This window comes from Dermacentor variabilis, chromosome 6, assembly GCF_050947875.1.
Source record: "Dermacentor variabilis isolate Ectoservices chromosome 6, ASM5094787v1, whole genome shotgun sequence".
Lineage (NCBI taxonomy): Eukaryota > Metazoa > Arthropoda > Arachnida > Ixodida > Ixodidae > Dermacentor > Dermacentor variabilis.
The window spans coordinates 125,716,379-125,738,005 of NC_134573.1; the positions used below are offsets into that span (position 1 = coordinate 125,716,379).

A 21,627-nucleotide genomic window follows, 5' to 3' on the forward strand; every position below is an offset into this window, starting at 1 on the left:
ATTCTACTGTCGCCATACGGTCGTCGTCGCGCGGTCATCGCCATACTCGTCATGCATTCGTTCTCACACCACCATCGTGATGCCGTCTTGGTTGTTCCATCGTCTTCCCCCCATTGGCATCATGCGCTCGCCGTCATCCCTTTGTCCTCATATCGCTATGATGCTACAGTCGTCATACAGTCATTGCCACGGACTTGTTGTCATACCATTGTCGTGATGCCGTCGCGGTCATTTCATTGTCGTCATTCTTACCTCGTCATCCGACTCTCTTCGTGCCGTTGTCTTCGATATCGTCATCACACAGTCATCGTAATACCGCCGTTATCGAGCTGTTCTTTTACAATAGTCGTCACTTCAGTAAAGTCATCCCATTGTCGCCATGCCATCGTCGTCATACCGCCTTCGCCGTTCCGTCGACGTCAATCCTTCTTAGTCAACATATCCCAGTTGTGCTGTCGTCTTTCAAGAGAGAGAGAGAGAGAGAAATGGGAAGGAAAGACAGGGAGGTTAGCCAGTGTAAATACCGGCTGGCTACCCTGTGCTGGGAAAAGGGGTAAAGGGAATAAGGGAAATGGCTTTATGCCACGACTGTCATACCATCATCGTAATTGCGTCGATGTCAAACAGCTGGTATCATGCATCCGTTGACATACCGCCGTCATCATGGTCATGCTGTCGTCACCACTCCAGCTTCATCATCCGACACTCGCATTGTCTTCAGCGTCACAACATTGCCGTAATGCACTTGTCGTCACCCCCTTCTCCTCATACCTTTGTCCTGCTAACGTCGTCATTGTGCTGTCGTCATGCACTCGCTGTCATATCGGCGTCGTGATGGCCTCGTGCTCGTTCCATCGTCGTCATTCTACTATCGACATCCGACTCTCGTCATACCGTACTTGTGACGCCATTTTTGTCGCACACATGGTCATCATACCATTGCCGTTATGCCGTCAGAGTCACGCTATCGTTTTACCATCGCAAACACTTCAGTGGAGTCATCCCGACATGCTTTCGTGGTCGTGCAATCGTCGTCATTCCAGCTTCATCAACCGGTTGTTGTCACGTAGTCGCCGTAATCCCATTGTCGTCATGTTGTAGTCCTCACCTCGTTGTCGTCGTTATACCTTCGCCATCTGGTCGACATGCCATCGTCATCATACCGCCTTTGTGGTCCCTTCAGCGTCATTACATTGTCATCAAAACAACGGTGTTATACAGTCGCCGTCATGCAACCATGCTCATGGGCGACCTTGGCAAGCGAGTGCCAGCGTAAAGTGGGACGACACCGGAGTATATCGCATATAGCCGAAGCAACGGAAATCTGAGAATAACCATTAGAGATGTTAAGAAAACATGACTTCAGAAATACGCTCTGTCGCTACATTCCTCGAATGCTAATCGCATTACCATCGACAGTCATCGTGCACTGAATTATGCTGTAATTTTCTATCTATATATGGTCTCTAACTGTTTTCCCGGCTACCTGGGTCACTGGGAAGTCCATGGTCGAATAAGTAGCGCATTGTGCTGCTATGCTGAGAGAACAGGGTTCGAAATTAACCATCGCACCAACTTGGGTCACTGAGTATGTGGCAATGAGTACATACGTACCACTATTCTACGAAACTATTTCACGCCGACATGGGTCCCTGTAGATTTGGGACTGAGTAGGTGCCGCAGTTAAACTGTTGGACGGCGACTTGGAGCACTGGGTCGATGCTAGTCTTCAATGAATCTCGTTGATGCGAACCTGTTCCATTGCGTATGTGCCGTTCTTCAACGGATCTGCCACCAATTTGAGTAACTGAGTGCGTGCCACTGGGTTTAGGACAAGCGAGGGAACAATTCTAAGCGCTCGCACCCACCGGCGCGCCACGCTACTGGTTTGGGAGGCCAAGCGCAGACCTCTCAGCAGCGCCGCTAGATGACGCTGCCTGTCTAGAGAGAAGCGCGAGAGACAACCCCGGTTGCCGCGTGGTGCGCTGATCAACGTTCGCACGCACCGGCCCGCCATGCATTTCGGAGGCCAGACCCAGGCTTCCAGGCGGCGCCACTAGATGGCGCCGAGTATTTTTAGGGTACAAGGTGGACATTTTAACGAAGAGAAAAAGGTTAAGAGAAAAAACATCAAAGAGATGTATAAAAAATGCTAGAACGAAAGGTATGTATAGCATACCTGATTAACTCAACCAGGCTATGTGACTATTCGTCACCACTCCGTTTAAAGAAGAAGTCAATAAATCATCACCACCACCTTTGTAGCACTTAGCGACGTTTGGGTGGATGTCTCATTTTCCCTTTATTAACCACCACCACCGCCACCGTCATCGAAGTGCGAAAGAGGAGTCCCGCTGCCGCTAATGCCTGATACATAACTCGTTTCGACAGTGGCCGTACGTTGTGTCGCTATATTGATTCAGTGCTAAACGCACTTCCGCCGACAGTCATCGTTAAGCGGTTTCTGCCAAATTATTTTAGTCTATTTAGGGACACCAAAATCGTAAACAACACGACGGTGGTGAATGCGCACAGACGCGCGCTTTAGAAGCCTTTAGGTCCCATTTTATCTGATTGAAAGCGCAGGCTTAAACGTTTCCGTGTTCATCTTGTTCCCAAGATCAGCAACAACGAGCAGAGTAGGCATAGATGAAACATTTTGACCCTCTTCCACAGCTACGACTTATGCATGCACTCGGAGAAGATGGAGAGAGAAGGCCAGGAAAGTGCACCATATACGCACGACCCCATGCAGGGTATAAGGGAAAAAAAGAAGAGATCCTCATCCGCAGGTACACTTCATAACTCTAAAGCCGCGTTCTGACGTTTGTCAGCTTTAGGAACTGCACGTATCGCTTTCTACAATTTCTAAGCAGTTGATTGGAGTAGGAACGTGCGTTAGGTTCTCTACGTCGATATCAGCATCAAACCAGCTCATTTCAGTCCACACGTATGTTTGGAAATATCTCAACCGTCCATAAAAGCTAACACGAAGAGTGTCATCTGCCACTAAACCAACCATCACTGCAGTCAGAAAAGAAGCCGCAGTTTCGCCCGAAAGGCGAAGCACCGATTGCGATAGCAAATTAGTGGACAGTTATACGAAGTAAGCGTAATAGTTTTATCGGCCGTATGAGCTCGTTATCATTCACTTACTAAATTAACAAGCATGGTGTCACGCGCGCACCGGCAAACGTAAACACATCTCACTCGATCAGTTCTGACACTCGCTGTCAAAACGCTAGCATGAGGAAGAGCGGCAGCAGCAGCGAGCGAATGCTCATATTGCAAAAGAAAATCTCAGGAGAAAAGTTGGTAACCAACGGGGATTGGCATGGTGAGTGATGCGTCTGTTTGTTTTTTGTTTTTGTTTTAGATAGATCACAAGGCTAATGCAATATTTTATTCAAGACACCCAGCTATGTGTCTGTTGGCTCTGTAACACTGGTGCATGTTCCATCATCTTTTTCGTGCAAACGTAAGCCCGTCCGCGACGGGCAGCAGGCAGACATCAATCCGCTGGTCCTCGTGCAGTTTCTTGTTGAGGAGCCGCAGTGCCGTCGCTTCCAATGAATTGTTGTCGGTGTCGTAGACCTGGCCGCGCCACAGCACCTGTCGAAATGCAGATAGCCACTGATCATACACACCTAGCCTTTCGAGATGAGAAGCCGTACAAACAACCATAGTGCCTGGTCGTGGTACATAGTACGCAATGAATATGCGACGAATGACGAGAACGCAGGATGACTTCTGCGCAGCCATTCTGCAAATGCAATAGCAGCTCCCCGTTTTCGCATCAGTAACCACTTGCTCCGACAATTTAGCGATGCCTTTTCCCGATGCAAACGCCTTTCGATGCTTTTCGCATTCGTGAGTTGCCTAATGGAGTGGCCGCGTTGGACGCGCCACCTATAGACCACTCATGAACGCGAAAAGCGCCGAAAGGCATTAGCATCGGGAAAAGGCATCGCTACGAAATCGCGGCTGAACGGGTACAAGCCAAAATGAACGTGCAGCAACTACCAGAGATGACTGCCAATGTAAGCAAATAGCTCGAACGAACGAACTAGCGAGCGAGGTAGTGAGCGAGCCCACGACTGACCGAACGACAGCGACGTAGTGAGCGAGAGCGCGAGCGAGAAGGCAAGCGAGAGAAAAAGCATAGTGGAAGAGAGAGAGAGTGTGTGTGAGAGACCGAACGTTTTTCTTGCCGAGTCCAACCACCGACCAACCACGAGAACAGCCGGAAGTGCCGAAGAAAGCTATCCCTTTTAAAACATTCCAGAGCGCATGCGCGAGAGAGTTTTAACTTGTCCGTAAACGTCTTACCGGGTTCGCGGAGACATGTGGACTGCATTAGAAAAGTTGCTAGCGACCCCCCCCCTTTTGTGATATTTTGTTCAACTACAGTGTGTTTGAAATATCTTTGTGTTGCTTGAGTGTCCTTGTCGAAGGGAAATGATAAAAGAACTTGGCCGTTTTAGTGTTCGCTAACGTGGCCGTTTTGCCAGTCCAGAAGCGTAACTTACTATAATACGCGCAGGGGCCGTATAACATAAAACTAACCTGGCTGAGACGATATTTCTCTGGGCTATAGGCTTGGTGTTTTTCCAATTTTTCCGATAGAATTATTCTTCGCCTATTCGTTTATTTATCGCCTAATTTGGCATCTACGCATGCGTAGGGAACGCTGTAGGCTGAGAACAAGCGATTTAGAGCGAACTTTCCGAAACTGGCTGAGACGATATTTCCCTGGGCTATAGGCTTAGTGTTTTCCAATTTTTCCGATACGATTATTCTTCGCCTATTCGTTTATTTATCGCCTAATTTGGCACCTACGCATGCGTGGGGAGTGCTGTAGGCAGAGAACGAGCGATCTAGAGCGAACTTTTCGAACCTGGCTGAGACGATATTTCCCTGGGCTATAGGCTTGGTGTTTTTCCAATTTTTCCGATGGAATTAATCTTCGCCTATTCGTTTATTTATCGCCTAATTTGGCATCTACGCATGCGTGGGGAGTGCTGTAGGCAGAGAGCGAGCCATTTAGAGCGAACTTTTCGAACCTTGCTGAGACGATATTTCCCTGGGCTATAGGCTTGGTGTTTTTCCAATTTATCCGATAGAATTATTCTTCGCCTATTCGTTTATTTATCGCCTAATTTGGCACCTACGCATGCGTGGGGAGTGCTGTAGGCAGAGAGCGAGCGATTTAGAGCGAACTTTTCGAACCTGGCTGAGACGATATTTCCCTGGGCTTGGTGTTTTTCCAATTTTTCCGATACAATTATTCTTCGCCTATTCGTTTATTTATCGCCTAATTTGGCATCTACGCATGCGTGGGGAGTGCTGTAGGCAGAGAGCGAGCGACTTAGAGCGAACTTTTCGAACCTGGCTGAGACGATATTTCCCTGGGCTATAGGCTTGGTGTTTTCCAATTTTTCCGAAAGAATTATTCTTCGCCTACTCGTTTATATATCGCCTAATTTGGCATCTACGCATGCGTGGGGAGTGCTATAGGCTTAGAACGACCGATTTAGAGCGAACTTTTCGAACCTGGCTGAGACGATATTTCCCTGTGCTATAGGCTTAGTGTTTTCCAATTTTTTCGATACGATTATTCTTCGCCTATTCGTTTATTTATCGCCTAATTTGGCATCTACGCATGAGTGGGGAGTGCTGTAGGCAGAGAACGACCGATTTAGAGCGAACTTTCTGAACCTGGCTGAGACGATATTTCCCTGTGCTATAGGCTTAGTGTTTTCCAATTTTTCCGATAGAATTATTCTTCGCCTATTCGTGTATTTATCGCCTAATTTGGCATCTACGCATGCGTGGGGAGTGCTGTAGGCTGAGAACGAGCGATTTAGAGCGAACTTTTCGAACCTGGCTGAGACGATATTTCCCTGGGCTATAGGCTTAGTGTTTTCCAATTTTTCGGATACGATTATTCTTCGCCTATTCGTTTATTTATCGCCTAATTTGGCACCTACGCATGCGTGGGAAGTGCTGTAGGCTGAGAACGAGCGATTTAGACCGAACTTTTCGAACCTGGCTGAGGCGATATTTCCCTGGGCTATAGGCTTAGTGTTTTCCAATTTTTCGGATACGATTATTCTTCGCCTATTCGTTTATTTATCGCCTAATTTGGCACCTACGCATGCGTGGGGAGTGCTGTAGGCAGAGAACGAGCGATCTAGAGCGAACTTTTCGAACCTGGCTGAGACGATATTTCCCTGGGCTATAGGCGTGGTGTTTTTCCCATTTTTGCGATAGAATTATTCTTCGCCTACTCGTTTATTTATCGCCTAATTTGGCATCTACGCATGCGTGGGGAGTGCTGTAGGCTGAGAACGAGCGATTTACAGCGAACTTTCCGAACCTGGCTGAGGCGATATTTCCCTGAGCTATAGGCTTGGTGTTTTTCCCATTTTTGCGATAGAATTATTCTTCGCCTACTCGTTTATTTATCGCCTAATTTGGCATCTACGCATGCGTGGGGAGTGCTGTAGGCAGAGAACGAGCGATCTAGAGCGAACTTTTCGAACCTGGCTGAGACGATATTTCCCAGGGCTATAGGCTTGGTGTTTTTCCAATTTTTCCGATAGAATTATTCTTCGCCTACTCGTTTATTCATCGCCTAATTTGGCATCTACGCATGCGTGGGGAGTGCTGTAGGCAGAGAACGAGCGATCTAGAGCGAACTTTTCGAACCTGGCTGAGACGATATTTCCCTGGGCTATATAGGCTTGGTGTTTTTCCCATTTTTGCGATAGAATTATTCTTCGCCTACTCGTTTATTTGTCGCCTAATTTGGCATCTACGCATGCGTGGGGAGTGCTGTAGGCAGAGAGCGAGCGATTTAGGGCGAACTTTTCGACCCTGGCTGAGATGATATTTCCCTGGGCTATATAGGCTTGGTGTTTTTCCCATTTTTGCGATAGAATTATTCTTCGCCTACTCGTTTATTTATCGCCTAATTTGGCATCTACGCATGCGTGGGGAGTGCTGTAGGCAGAGAACGAGCGATCTAGAGCGAACTTTTCGACCCTGGCTGAGACGATATCTCCCTGGGCTAAAGGCTTGGTGTTTTTCCCATTTTTGCGATAGAATTATTCTTCGCCTACTCGTTTATTTATCGCCTAATTTGGCATCTACGCATGCGTGGGGAGTGCTATAGGCAGAGAACGAGCGATTTAGAGCGAACTTTTCGAACCTGGCTGAGACGATATTTCCCTGGGCTATAGGCTTGGTGTTTTTCCCATTTTTGCGATAGAATTATTCTTCGCCTACTCGTTTATTTATCGCCTAATTTGGCATCTACGCATGCGTGGGGAGTGCTGTAGGCAGAGAACGAGCGATCTAGAGCGAACTTTTCGAACCTGGCTGAGACGATATTTCCCTGGGCTATAATAGGCTTGGTGTTTTTCCAATTTTTCCGATAGAATTATTCTTCGCCTACTCGTTTATTCATCGCCTAATTTGGCATCTACGCATGCGTGGGGAGTGCTGTAGGCAGAGAACGAGCGATCTAGAGCGAACTTTTCGAACCTGGCTGAGACGATATTTCCCTGGGCTATAGGCTTGGTGTTTTTCCCATTTTTGCGATAGAATTATTCTTCGCCTACTCGTTTATTTATCGCCTAATTTGGCATCTACGCATGCGTGGGGAGTGCTGTAGGCTGAGAACGAGCGATTTAGAGCGAACTTTTCGAACCTGGCTGAGACGATATTTCCCTAGGCTATAGGCTTGGTTTTTTTCCCATTTTTGCGATAGAATTATTCTTCGCCTACTCGTTTATTTATCGCCTAATTTGGCATCTACGCATGCGTGGAGAGTGCTGTAGGCTGAGAACGAGCGATCTAGAGCGAACTTTTCGAACCTGGCTGAGATGATATTTCCCTGGGCTATAGGCTTGGTGTTTTTCCAATTTTTCCGATAGAATTATTCTTCGCCTACTCGTTTATTCATCGCCTAATTTGGCATCTACGCATGCTTGGGGAGTGCTGTAGGCAGAGAACGAGCGATCTAGAGCGAACTTTTCGAACCTGGCTGAGACGATATTTCCCTGGGCTATAGGCTTGGTGTTTTTCCCATTTTTGCGATAGAATTATTCTTCGCCTACTCGTTTATTTATCGCCTAATTTGGCATCTACGCATGCGTGGGGAGTGCTGTAGGCTGAGAACGAGCGATTTAGAGCGAACTTTTCGAACCTGGCTGAGACGATATTTCCCAAAGCTATAGGCTTGGTGTTTTTCCCATTTTTGCGATAGAATTATTCTTCGCCTACTCGTTTATTTATCGCCTAATTTGGCATCTACGCATGCGTGGAGAGTGCTGTAGGCTGATAACGAGCGATCTAGAGCGAACTTTTCGAACCTGGCTGAGACGATATTTCCCTGGGCTATAGGCTTAGTGTTTTTCCAATTTTTCCGATAGAATTAATATTCGCCTATTCGTGTATTTATCGCCTAATTTGGCATCTACGCATGCGCGGGGAGTGCTGTAGGCAGATAGCGAGCGATTTAGAGTGAACTTTTCGAACCTGGCTGAGACGATATTTCCCTGGGCTATAGGCTTGGTGTTTTTCCAATTTTTCCGATACAATTATTCTTCGCCTATTCGTTTATTTATCGCCTAATTTGGCTTCTACGCATGCGTGGGGAGTGCTGTAGGCAGAGAGCGAGCGATTTAGAGCGAACTTTTCGAACCTGGCTGAGACGATATTTCCCTTGGCTATAGGCTTGGTGTTTTCCAATTTTTCCGAAAGAATTTTTCTTCGCCTACTCGTTTATATATCGCCTAATTTGGCATCTACGCATGCGTGGGGAGTGCTGTAGGCTGAGAACGACCGATTTAGAGCGAACTTTTCGAACCTGGCTGAGACGATATTTCCCTGTGCTATAGGCTTAGTGTTTTCCAATTTTTTCGATACGATTATTCTTCGCCTATTTGTTTATTTATCGCCTAATTTGGCATCTACGCATGCGTGGGGAGTGCTGTAGGCAGACAACGACCGATTTAGAACGAACTTTCTGAACCTGGCTGAGACGATATTTCCCTGTGCTATAGGCTTAGTGTTTTCCGATTTTTCCGATAGAATTATTCTTCGCCTATTCGTGTATTTATCGCCTAATTTGGCATCTACGCATGCGTGGGGAGTGCTGTAGGCTGAGAACGAGCGATTTAGAGCGAACTTTTCGAACCTGGTTGAGACGATATTTCCCTGGGCTATAGGCTTAGTGTTTTCCAATTTTTCGGATACGATTATTCTTCGCCTATTCGTTTATTTATCGCCTAATTTGGCACCTACGCATGCGTGGGGAGTGCTGTAGGCAGAGAACGAGCGATCTAGAGCGAACTTTTCGAACCTGGCTGAGACGATATTTCCCTGGGCTATAGGCTTGGTGTTTTTCCCATTTTTGCGATAGAATTATTCTTCGCCTACTCGTTTATTTATCGCCTAATTTGGCATCTACGCATGCGTGGGGAGTGCTGTAGGCTGAGAACGAGCGATTTAGAGCGAACTTTCTGAACCTGGCTGAGACGATATTTCCCTGTGCTATAGGCTTAGTGTGTTCCAATTTTTTCGATACGATTATTCTTCGCCTATTCGTTTATTTATCGCCTAATTTGGCACCTACGCATGCGTGGGGAGTGCTGTAGGCAGAGAGCGAGCGGTTTAGAGCGAATTTTTCGAACCATGGCTGAGACGATATTTCCCTGGGCTATAGGCTTAGTGTTTTCCCAATTTTTCCGATAGAATTATTCTTCGCCTATTCGTGTATCTATCGCCTAATTTGGCATCTACGCATGCGTGGGGAGTGCTGTAGGCTGAGAACGAGCGATCTAGAGCGAACTTTTCGAACCTGGCTGAGATGATATTTCCCTGGGCTATAGGCTTGGTGTTTTTCCAATTTTTCCGATAGAATTATTCTTCGCCTACTCGTTTATTCATCGCCTAATTTGGCATCTACGCATGCGCGGGGAGTGCTGTAGGCTGAGAACGAGCGATTTAGAGCGAACTTTTCGAACCTGGCTGAGACGATATTTCCCTGGGCTATAGGCTTAGTGTTTTCCAATTTTTCGGATACGATTATACTTCGCCTATTCGTTTATTTATCGCCTAATTTGGCACCTACGCATGCGTGGGGAGTGCTGTAGGCAGAGAACGAGCGATCTAGAGCGAACTTTTCGAACCTGGCTGAGACGATATTTCCCTGGGCTAAAGGCTTGGTGTTTTTCCAATTTTTCCGATAGAATTAATCTTCGCCTATTCGTGTATTTATCGCCTAATTTGGCATCTACGCATGCGTGGGGAGCGCTGTAGGCTGATAACGAGCGATTTAGAGCGAACTTTTCGAACCTGGCTGAGACGATATTTCCCTGAGCTATAGGCTTGGTGTTTTTCCAATATTTCCGATAGAATTATTCTTTGCCTATTCGTTTATTTATCGCCTAATTTGGCATCTACGCATGCGTGGGGAGCGCTGTAGGCTGATAACGAGCGATTTAGAGCGAACTTTTCGAACCTGGCTGAGACGATATTTCCCTGGGCTATAGGCTTGGTGTTTTTCAATTTTTCCGAAAGAATTATTCTTCGCCTACTCGTTTATTTATCGCCTAATTTGGCACCTGCGCATGCGTGGGGAGTGCTGTAGGCTGACAACAAGCGATCTAGAGCGAACTTTCCGAACCTGGCTGAGACGATATTTCCCTGGGCTATAGGCTTAGTGTTTTCCAATTTTTCCGAAATAATTATTCTTCGCCTACTCGTTTATATATCGCCTAATTTGGCATCTACGCATGCGTGGGGAGTGCTGTATGCTGAGAACGACCGATTTAGAGCGAACTTTTCGAACCTGGCTGAGACGATATTTCCCTGTGCTATAGGCTTAGTGTTTTCCAATATTTTCGATACGATTATTCTTCGCCTATTCGTGTATCTATCGCCTAATTTGGCATCTACGCATGCGTGGGGAGTGCTGTAGGCTGAGAACGAGCGATTTAGAGCGAACTTTTCGAACCGGGCTGAGGCGATATTTCCCTGGGCTATAGGCTTAGTGTTTTCCAATTTTTCGGATACGATTATTCTTCGCCTATTCGTTTATTTATCGCCTTATTTGGCACCTACGCATGCGTGGGGAGTGCTGTAGGCAGAGAACGAGCGATTTAGAGCGAACTTTTCGAACCTGGCTGAGACGATATTTCCCTGTGCTATAGGCTTGGTGTTTTTCCAATTTTTCCGATAGAATTAATCTTCGCCTATTCGTGTATTTATCGCCTAATTTGGCATCTACGCATGCGTGGGGAGTGCTGTAGGCTGAGAACGAGCGATTTAGAGCGAACTTTTTGAACCTGGCTGAGACGATATTTCCCTGGGCTTGGTGTTTTTCCAATTTTTCCGATACAATTATTCTTCGCCTATTCGTTCATTTATCGCCTAATTTGGCATCTACGCATGCGTGGGGAGTGCTGTAGGCAGAGAGCGAGCGATTTAGAGCGAACTTTTCGAACCTGGCTGAGACGATATTTCCCTGGGCTATAGGCTTGGTGTTTTCCAATTTTTCCGAAAGAATTATTCTTCGCCTACTCGTTTATATATCGCCTAATTTGGCATCTACGCATGCGTGGGGAGTGCTGTAGGCTGAGAACGACCGATTTAGAGCGAACTTTTCGAACCTGGCTGAGACGATATTTCCCTGTGCTATAGGCTTAGTGTTTTCCAATTTTTTCGATACGATTATTCTTCGCCTATTTGTTTTGTTTATTTATCGCCTAATTTGGCATCTACGCATGCGTGGGGAGTGCTGTAGGCAGAGAACGACCGATTTAGAGCGAACTTTCTGAACCTGGCTGAGACGATATTTCCCTGGGCTATAGGCTTAGTGTTTTTCCAATTTTTCCGATAGAATTATTCTTCGCCTATTCGTTTATTTATCGCCTAATTTGGCACCTACGCATGCGTGGGGAGTGCTGTAGGCAGAGAACGACCGATTTAGAGCGAACTTTCTGAACCTGCCTGAGGCGATATTTCCCTGGGCTTGGTGTTTTTCCAATTTTTCCGATACAATTATTCTTCGCCTATTCGTTTATTTATCGCCTAATTTGGCATCTACGCATGAGTGGGGAGTGCTGTAGGCAGAGAACGACCGATTTAGAGCGAACTTTCTGAACCTGGCTGACACGATATTTCCCTGGGCTATATATAGGCTTGGTGTTTTTCCAATTTTTCCGATAGAATTAATCTGCGCCTATTCGTGTATTTATCGCCTAATTTGGCATCTACGCATGCGTGGGGAGTGCTGTAGGCTGAGAACGAGCGATTTAGAGCGAACTTTTCGAACCTGGCTGAGACGATATTTCCCTGGGCTATAGGCTTAGTGTTTTCCAATTTTTCGGATACGATTATTCTTCGCCTATTCGTTTATTTATCGCCTAATTTGGCATCTACGCATGCGTGGGGAGTGCTGTAGGCTGAGAACGACCGATTTAGAGGGAACTTTTCGAACCTGGCTGAGACGATATTTCCCTGTGCTATAGGCTTAGTGTTTTCCAATTTTTCCGAAAGAATTATTCTTCGCCTACTCGTTTATATATCGCCTAATCTGGCATCTACGCATGCGTGGGGAGTGCTGTAGGCTGAGAACGACCGATTTAGAGAAAACTTTTCGAACCTGGCTGAGACGATATTTCCCTGTGCTATAGCCTTAGTGTTTTCCAATTTTTCCGAAAGCATTATTCTTCGCCTACTCGTTTATATATCGCCTAATTTGGCATCTACGCATGCGTGGGGAGTGCTGTAGGCTGAGAACGACCGATTTAGAGGGAACTTTTCGAACCTGGCTGAGACGATATTTCCCTGTGCTATAGGCTTAGTGTTTTCCAATTTTTTCGATACGATTATTCTTCGCCTATTTGTTTATTTATCGCCTAATTTGGCATCTACGCATGCGTGGGGAGTGCTGTAGGCAGAGAACGACCGATTTAGAGCGAACTTTCTGAACCTGGCTGAGACGATATTTCCCTGGGCTATAGGCTTAGTGTTTTTCCAATTTTTCCGATAGAATTATTCTTCGCCTATTCGTTTATTTATCGCCTAATTTGGCACCTACGCATGCGTGGGGAGTGCTGTAGGCAGAGAACGACCGATTTAGAGCGAACTTTCTGAACCTGCCTGAGGCGATATTTCCCTGGGCTTGGTGTTTTTCCAATTTTTCCGATACAATTATTCTTCGCCTATTCGTTTATTTATCGCCTAATTTGGCATCTACGCATGAGTGGGGAGTGCTGTAGGCAGAGAACGACCGATTTAGAGCGAACTTTCTGAACCTGGCTGAGACGATATTTCCCTGGGCTATAGGCTTGGTGTTTTTCCAATTTTTCCGATAGAATTATTCTTCGCCTATTCGTGTATTTATCGCCTAATTTGGCATCTACGCATGCGTGGGGAGTGCTGTAGGCTGAGAACGAGCGATTTAGAGCGAACTTTTCGAACCTGGCTGAGACGATATTTCCCTGGGCTATAGGCTTAGTGTTTTCCAATTTTTTCGATACGATTATTCTTCGCCTATTTGTTTTGTTTATTTATCGCCTAATTTGGCATCTACGCATGCGTGGGGAGTGCTGTAGGCAGAGAACGACCGATTTAGAGCGAACTTTCTGAACCTGGCTGAGACGATATTTCCCTGGGCTATAGGCTTAGTGTTTTTCCAATTTTTCCGATAGAATTATTCTTCGCCTATTCGTTTATTTATCGCCTAATTTGGCACCTACGCATGCGTGGGGAGTGCTGTAGGCAGAGAACGACCGATTTAGAGCGAACTTTCTGAACCTGCCTGAGGCGATATTTCCCTGGGCTTGGTGTTTTTCCAATTTTTCCGATACAATTATTCTTCGCCTATTCGTTTATTTATCGCCTAATTTGGCATCTACGCATGAGTGGGGAGTGCTGTAGGCAGAGAACGACCGATTTAGAGCGAACTTTCTGAACCTGGCTGAGACGATATTTCCCTGGGCTATATATAGGCTTGGTGTTTTTCCAATTTTTCCGATAGAATTAATCTTCGCCTATTCGTGTATTTATCGCCTAATTTGGCATCTACGCATGCGTGGGGAGTGCTGTAGGCTGAGAACGAGCGATTTAGAGCAAACTTTTCGAACCTGGCTGAGACGATATTTCCCTGGGCTATAGGCTTAGTGTTTTCCAATTTTTCGGATACGATTATTCTTCGCCTATTCGTTTATTTATCGCCTAATTTGGCATCTACGCATGCGTGGGGAGTGCTGTAGGCTGAGAACGACCGATTTAGAGGGAACTTTTCGAACCTGGCTGAGACGATATTTCCCTGTGCTATAGGCTTAGTGTTTTCCAATTTTTCCGAAAGAATTATTCTTCGCCTACTCGTTTATATATCGCCTAATTTGGCATCTACGCATGCGTGGGGAGTGCTGTAGGCTGAGAACGACCGATTTAGAGGGAACTTTTCGAACCTGGCTGAGACGATATTTCCCTGTGCTATAGGCTCAGTGTTTTCCAATTTTTCCGAAAGAATTATTCTTCGCCTACTCGTTTATATATCGCCTAATTTGGCATCTACGCATGCGTCGGGAGTGCTGTAGGCTGAGAACGACCGATTTAGAGGGAACTTTTCGAACCTGGCTGAGACGATATTTCCCTGTGCTATAGGCTTAGTGTTTTCCAATTTTTTCGATACGATTATTCTTCGCCTATTTGTTTATTTATCGCCTAATTTGGCATCTACGCATGCGTGGGGAGTGCTGTAGGCAGAGAACGACCGATTTAGAGCGAACTTTCTGAACCTGGCTGAGACGATATTTCCCTGGGCTATAGGCTTAGTGTTTTTCCAATTTTTCCGATAGAATTATTCTTCGCCTATTCGTTTATTTATCGCCTAATTTGGCACCTACGCATGCGTGGGGAGTGCTGTAGGCAGAGAACGACCGATTTAGAGCGAACTTTCTGAACCTGCCTGAGGCGATATTTCCCTGGGCTTGGTGTTTTTCCAATTTTTCCGATACAATTATTCTTCGCCTATTCGTTTATTTATCGCCTAATTTGGCATCTACGCATGAGTGGGGAGTGCTGTAGGCAGAGAACGACCGATTTAGAGCGAACTTTCTGAACCTGGCTGAGACGATATTTCCCTGGGCTATAGGCTTGGTGTTTTTCCAATTTTTCCGATAGAATTAATCTTCGCCTATTCGTGTATTTATCGCCTAATTTGGCATCTACGCATGCGTGGGGAGTGCTGTAGGCTGAGAACGAGCGATTTAGAGCGAACTTTTCGAACCTGGCTGAGACGATATTTCCCTGGGCTATAGGCTTAGTGTTTTCCAATTTTTCGGATACGATTATTCTTCGCCTATTCGTTTATTTATCGCCTAATTTGGCATCTACGCATGCGTGGGGAGTGCTGTAGGCAGAGAGCGAGCCATTTAGAGCGAACTTTTCGAACCTGGCTGAGACGATATTTCCCTGGGCTATAGGCTTGGCGTTTTTCCAATTTTTCCGATAGAATTATTCTTCGCCTATTCGTGTATTTATCGCCTAATTTGGCATCTACGCATGCGTGGGGAGTGCTGTAGGCTGAGAAGGAGCGATTTAGAGCGAACTTTTCGAACCTGGCTGAGACGATATTTCCCTGGGCTATAGGCTTAGTGAATTTATCCGATAGAATTATTCTTCGCCTATTCGTTTATTTATCGCCTAATTTGGCACCTACGCATGCGTGGGGAGTGCTGTAGGCAGAGAGCGAGCAATTTAGAGCGAACTTTTCGAACCTGGCTGAGACGATATTTCCCTGGGCTATAGGCTTAGTGTTTTTCCAATTTTTCCGATAGAATTAATATTCGCCTATTCGTGTATTTATCGCCTAATTTGGCATCTACGCATGCGTGGGGAGTGCTGTAGGCAGATAGCGAGCGATTTAGAGTGAACTTTTCGAACCTGGCTCAGACGATATTTCCCTGGGCTATAGGCTTGGTGTTTTTCCAATTTTTCCGATACAATTATTCTTCGCCAATTCGTTTATTTATCGCCTAATTTGGCACCTACGCATGCGTGGGGAGTGCTGTAGGCAGAGAGCGAGCGATTTAGAGCGAACTTTTCGAACCTGGCTGAGACGATATTTCCCTGGGCTATAGGCTTAGTGTTTTCCAATTTTTCGGATACGATTATTCTTCGCCTATTCGTTTATTTATCGCCTAATTTGGCATCTACGCATGCGTGGGGAGTGCTGTAGGCTGAGAACGACCGATTTAGAGGGAACTTTTCGAACCTGGCTGAGACGATATTTCCCTGTGCTATAGGCTTAGTGTTTTCCAATTTTTCCGAAAGAATTATTCTTCGCCTACTCGTTTATATATCGCCTAATTTGGCATCTACGCATGCGTGGGGAGTGCTGTAGGCTGAGATCGACCGATTTAGAGGGAACTTTTCGAACCTGGCTGAGACGATATTTCCCTGTGCTATAGGCTTAGTGTTTTCCAATTTTTCCGAAAGAATTATTCTTCGCCTACTCGTTTATATATCGCCTAATTTGGCATCTACGCATGCGTGGGGAGTGCTGTAGGCTGAGAACGACCGATTTAGAGGGAACTTTTCGAACCTGGCTGAGACGATATTTCCCTGTGCTATAGGCTTAGTGTTTTCCAATTTTTTCGATACGATTATTCTTCGCCTATTTGTTTATTTATCGCCTAATTTGGCATCTACGCATGCGTGGGGAGTGCTGTAGGCAGAGAACGACCGATTTAGAGCGAACTTTCTGAACCTGGCTGAGACGATATTTCCCTGGGCTATAGGCTTAGTGTTTTTCCAATTTTCCCGATAGAATTATTCTTCGCCTATTCGTTTATTTATCGCCTAATTTGGCACCTACGCATGCGTGGGGAGTGCTGTAGGCAGAGAACGACCGATTTAGAGCGAACTTTCTGAACCTGCCTGAGGCGATATTTCCCTGGGCTTGGTGTTTTTCCAATTTTTCCGATACAATTATTCTTCGCCTATTCGTTTATTTATCGCCTAATTTGGCATCTACGCATGAGTGGGGAGTGCTGTAGGCAGAGAACGACCGATTTAGAGCGAACTTTCTGAACCTGGCTGAGACGATATTTCCCTGGGCTATAGGCTTGGTGTTTTTCCAATTTTTCGGATACGATTATTCTTCGCCTATTCGTTTATTTATCGCCTAATTTGGCATCTACGCATGCGTGGGGAGTGCTGTAGGCAGAGAGCGAGCCATTTAGAGCGAACTTTTCGAACCTGGCTGAGACGATATTTCCCTGGGCTATAGGCTTGGCGTTTTTGCAATTTTTCCGATAGAATTATTCTTCGCCTATTCGTGTATTTATCGCCTAATTTGGCATCTACGCATGCGTGGGGAGTGCTGTAGGCTGAGAAGGAGCGATTTAGAGCGAACTTTTCGAACCTGGCTGAGACGATATTTCCCTGGGCTATAGGCTTAGTGAATTTATCCGATAGAATTATTCTTCGCCTATTCGTTTATTTATCGCCTAATTTGGCACCTACGCATGCGTGGGGAGTGCTGTAGGCAGAGAGCGAGCGATTTAGAGCGAACTTTTCGAACCTGGCTGAGACGATATTTCCCTGGGCTTGGTGTTTTTACAATTTTTCCGATACAATTATTCTTCGCCTATTCGTTTATTTATCGCCTAATTTGGCATCTACGCATGCGTGGGGAGTGCTGTAGGCAGAGAGCGAGCGATTTAGAGCGAACTTTTCGAACCTGGCTGGGACGATATTTCCCTGGGCTATAGGCTTGGTGTTTTCCAATTTTTCCGAAAGAATTATTCTTCGCCTACTCGTTTATATATCGCCTAATTTGGCATCCACGCATGCGTGGGGAGTGCTGTAGGCTGAGAACGACCGATTTAGAGGGAACTTTTCGAACCTGGCTGAGACGATATTTCCCTGTGCTATAGGCTTAGTGTTTTCCAATTTTTCCGAAAGAATTATTCTTCGCCTACTCGTTTATATATCGCCTAATTTGGCATCTACGCATGCGTGGGGAGTGCTGTAGGCTGAGAACGACCGATTTAGAGGGAACTTTTCGAACCTGGCTGAGGCGATATTTCCCTGTGCTATTGGCTTAGTGTTTTCCAATTTTTTCGATACGATTATTCTTCGCCTATTTGTTTATCTATCGCCTAATTTGGCATCTACGCATGCGTGGGGAGTGCTGTAGGCAGAGAACGACCGATTTAGAGCGAACTTTCTGAACCTGGCTGAGACGATATTTCCCTGGGCTATAGGCTTGGTGTTTTTCCAATTTTTCCGATAGAATTATTCTTCGCCTACTCGTTTATTCAGCGCCTAATTTGGCATCTACGCATGCGTGGGGAGTGCTGTAGGCAGAGAACGAGCGATCTAGAGCGAACTTTTCGAACCTGGCTGAGACGATATTTCCCTGGGCTATAGGCTTGGTGTTTTTCCCATTTTTGCGATAGAATTATTCTTCGCCTACTCGTTTAATTATCGCCTGATTTGGCATCTACGCATGCGTCGGGAGTGCTGTAGGCAGAGAACGAGCGATCTAGAGCGAACTTTTCGAACCTGGCTGAGACGATATTTCCCTGGGCTATAGGCTTGGTGTTTTCCAATTTTTCCGAAAGAATTATTCTTCGCCTACTCGTTTATATATCGCCTAATTTGGCATTTACGCATACGTGGGGAGTGCTGTAGGCTGAGAACGACCGATTTAGAGCGAACTTTTCGAACCTGGTTGAGACGATATTTCCCTGGGCTATAGGCTTAGTGTTTTCCAATTTTTCGGATACGATTATTCTTCGCCTATTCGTTTATTTATCGCCTAATTTGGCACCTACGCATGCGTGGGGAGTGCTGTAGGCAGAGAACGAGCGATCTAGAGCGAACTTTTCGAACCTGGCTGAGACGATATTTCCCTGGGCTATAGGCTTGGTGTTTTTCCCATTTTTGCGATAGAATTATTCTTCGCCTACTCGTTTATTTATCGCCTAATTTGGCATCTACGCATGCGTGGGGAGTGCTGTAGGCAGAGAACGAGCGATCTAGAGCGAACTTTTCGAACCTGGCTGAGACGATATTTCCCTAGGCTATAGGCTTGGTGTTTTTCCAATTTTTCTGATAGAATTATTCTTCGCCTACTCGTTTATTCATCGCCTAATTTGGCATCTACGCATGCGTGGGGAGTGCTGTAGGCAGAGAACGACCGATTTAGAGCGAACTTTCTGAACCTGGCTGAGACGATATTTCCCTGTGCTATAGGCTTAGTGCGTTCCAATTTTTTCGATACGATTATTCTTCGCCTATTCGTTTATTTATCGCCTAATCTGGCACCTACGCATGCGTGGGGAGTGCTGTAGGCCGAGAGCGAGCGGTTTAGAGCGAACTTTTCGAACCTGGCTGAGACGATATTTCCCTGGGCTATAGGCTTAGTGTTTTTCCAATTTTTCCGATAGAATTATTCTTCGCCTATTCGTGTATCTATCGCCTAATTTGGCATCTACGCATGCGTGGGGAGTGCTGTAGGCTGAGAATGAGCGGTTTAGAGCGAACTTTTCGAACCTGGCTGAGACGATATTTCCCTTGGCTATAGGCTTGGTATTTTTCCCATTTTTGCGATAGAATTATTCTTCGCCTACTCCTTTATTTATCGCCTAATTTGGCATCTACGCATGCGTGGGGAGTGCTGTAGGCAGAGAACGAGCGATCTAGAGCGAACTTTTCGAACCTGGCTGAGACGATATTTCCCAGGGCTATAGGCTTGGTGTTTTTCCAATTTTTCCGACAGAATTATTCTTCGCCTACTCGTTTATTCAGCGCCTAATTTGGCACCTACGCATGCGTGTGGAGTGCTGTAGGCAGAGAGCGAGCGATTTAGAGCGAACTTTTCGAACCTGGCTGAGACGATATTTCCCTGGGCTATAGGCTTAGTGTTTTTCCAATTTTGCGATAGAATTAATATTCGCCTATTCGTGTATTTATCGCCTAATTTGGCATCTACGCATGCGTGGGGAGTGCTGCAGGCAGATAGCGAGCGATTTAGAGTGAACTTTTCGAACCTGGCTCAGACGATATTTCCCTGGGCTATAGGCTTGGTGTTTTTCCAATTTTTCCGATACAATTATTCTTCGCCAATTCGTTTATTTATCGCCTAATTTGGCACCTACGCATGCGTGGGGAGTGCTGTAGGCAGAGAGCGAGCGATTTAGAGCGAACTTTTCGAACCTGGCTGAGACGATATTTCCCTGGGCTATAGGCTTGGTGTTTTCCAATTTTTCCGAAAGAATTATTCTTCGCCTACTCGTTTATATATCGCCTAATTTGGCATCTACGCCTGCGTGGGGAGTGCTGTAGGCTGTGAACGACCGATTTAGAGGGAACTTTTCGAACCTGGCTGAGACGATATTTCCCTGTGCTATAGGCTTAGTGTTTTCCAATTTTTCCGAAAGAATTATTCTTCGCCTACTCGTTTATATATCGCCTAATTTGGCATCTACGCATGCGTGGGGAGTGCTGTAGGCTGAGAACGACCGATTTAGAGGGAACTTTTCGAACCTGGCTGAGACGATATTTCCCTGGGCTATAGGCTTAGTGTTTTTCCAATTTTTCCGATAGAATTATTCTTCGCCTATTCGTTTATTTATCGCCTAATTTGGCACCTACGCATGCGTGGGGAGTGCTGTAGGCAGAGAACGACCGATTTAGAGCGAACTTTCTGAACCTGGCTGAGGCGATATTTCCCTGGGCTTGGTGTTTTTCCAATTTTTCGGATACGATTATTCTTCGCCTATTCGTTTATTTATCGCCTAATTTGGCATCTACGCATGCGTGGGGAGTGCTGTAGGCAGAGAGCGAGCCATTTAGAGCGAACTTTTCGAACCTGGCTGAGACGATATTTCCCTGGGCTATAGGCTTGGCGTTTTTCCAATTTTTCCGATAGAATTATTCTTCGCCTATTCGTGTATTTATCGCCTAATTTGGCATCTACGTATGCGTGGGGAGTGCTGTAGGCTGAGAAGGAGCGATTTAGAGCGAACTTTTCGAACCTGGCTGAGACGATATTTCCCTGGGCTATAGGCTTAGTGAATTTATCCGATAGAATTATTCTTCGCCTATTCGTTTATTTATCGCCTAATTTGGCACCTACGCATGCGTGGGGAGTGCTGTAGGCAGAGAGCGAGCGATTTAGAGCGAACTTTTCGAACCTGGCTGAGACGATATTTCCCTGGGCTATGGGCTTGGTGTTTTTCCAATTTTTCCGATACAATTATTCTTCGCCAATTCGTTTATTTATCGCCTAATTTGGCACCTACGCATGCGTGGGGAGTGCTGTAGGCAGAGAGCGAGCGATTTAGAGCGAACTTTTCGAACCTGGCTGAGACGATATTTCCCTGGGCTTGGTGTTTTTACAATTTTTCCGATACAATTATTCTTCGCCTATTCGTTTATTTATCGCCTAATTTGGCATCTACGCATGCGTGGGGAGTGCTGTAGGCAGAGAGCGAGCGATTTAGAGCGAACTTTTCGAACCTGGTTGAGACGATATTTCCCTGGGCTATAGGCTTAGTGTTTTCCAATTTTTCGGATACGATTATTCTT

The 21,627-nt window shown here is 45.9% G+C and overlaps 1 protein-coding gene across 1 annotated transcript in view; it reads right to left on the reverse strand.

Annotated features, from left to right (window-relative positions):
- Positions 1 to 3,435: 3,435 nt before the first annotated feature.
- The window catches only part of LOC142584358 (putative caffeoyl-CoA O-methyltransferase 1), a 123,654-nt gene continuing 105,462 nt past the window's right edge, over positions 3,436 to 21,627 (reverse strand). The window contains exon 8 of the mRNA XM_075694511.1: positions 3,436 to 3,612. Coding sequence (XP_075550626.1) covers positions 3,460 to 3,612 — 153 coding nt within the window. The 3' untranslated portion in view covers positions 3,436 to 3,459. The remainder of the gene's footprint in view (positions 3,613 to 21,627) is intronic.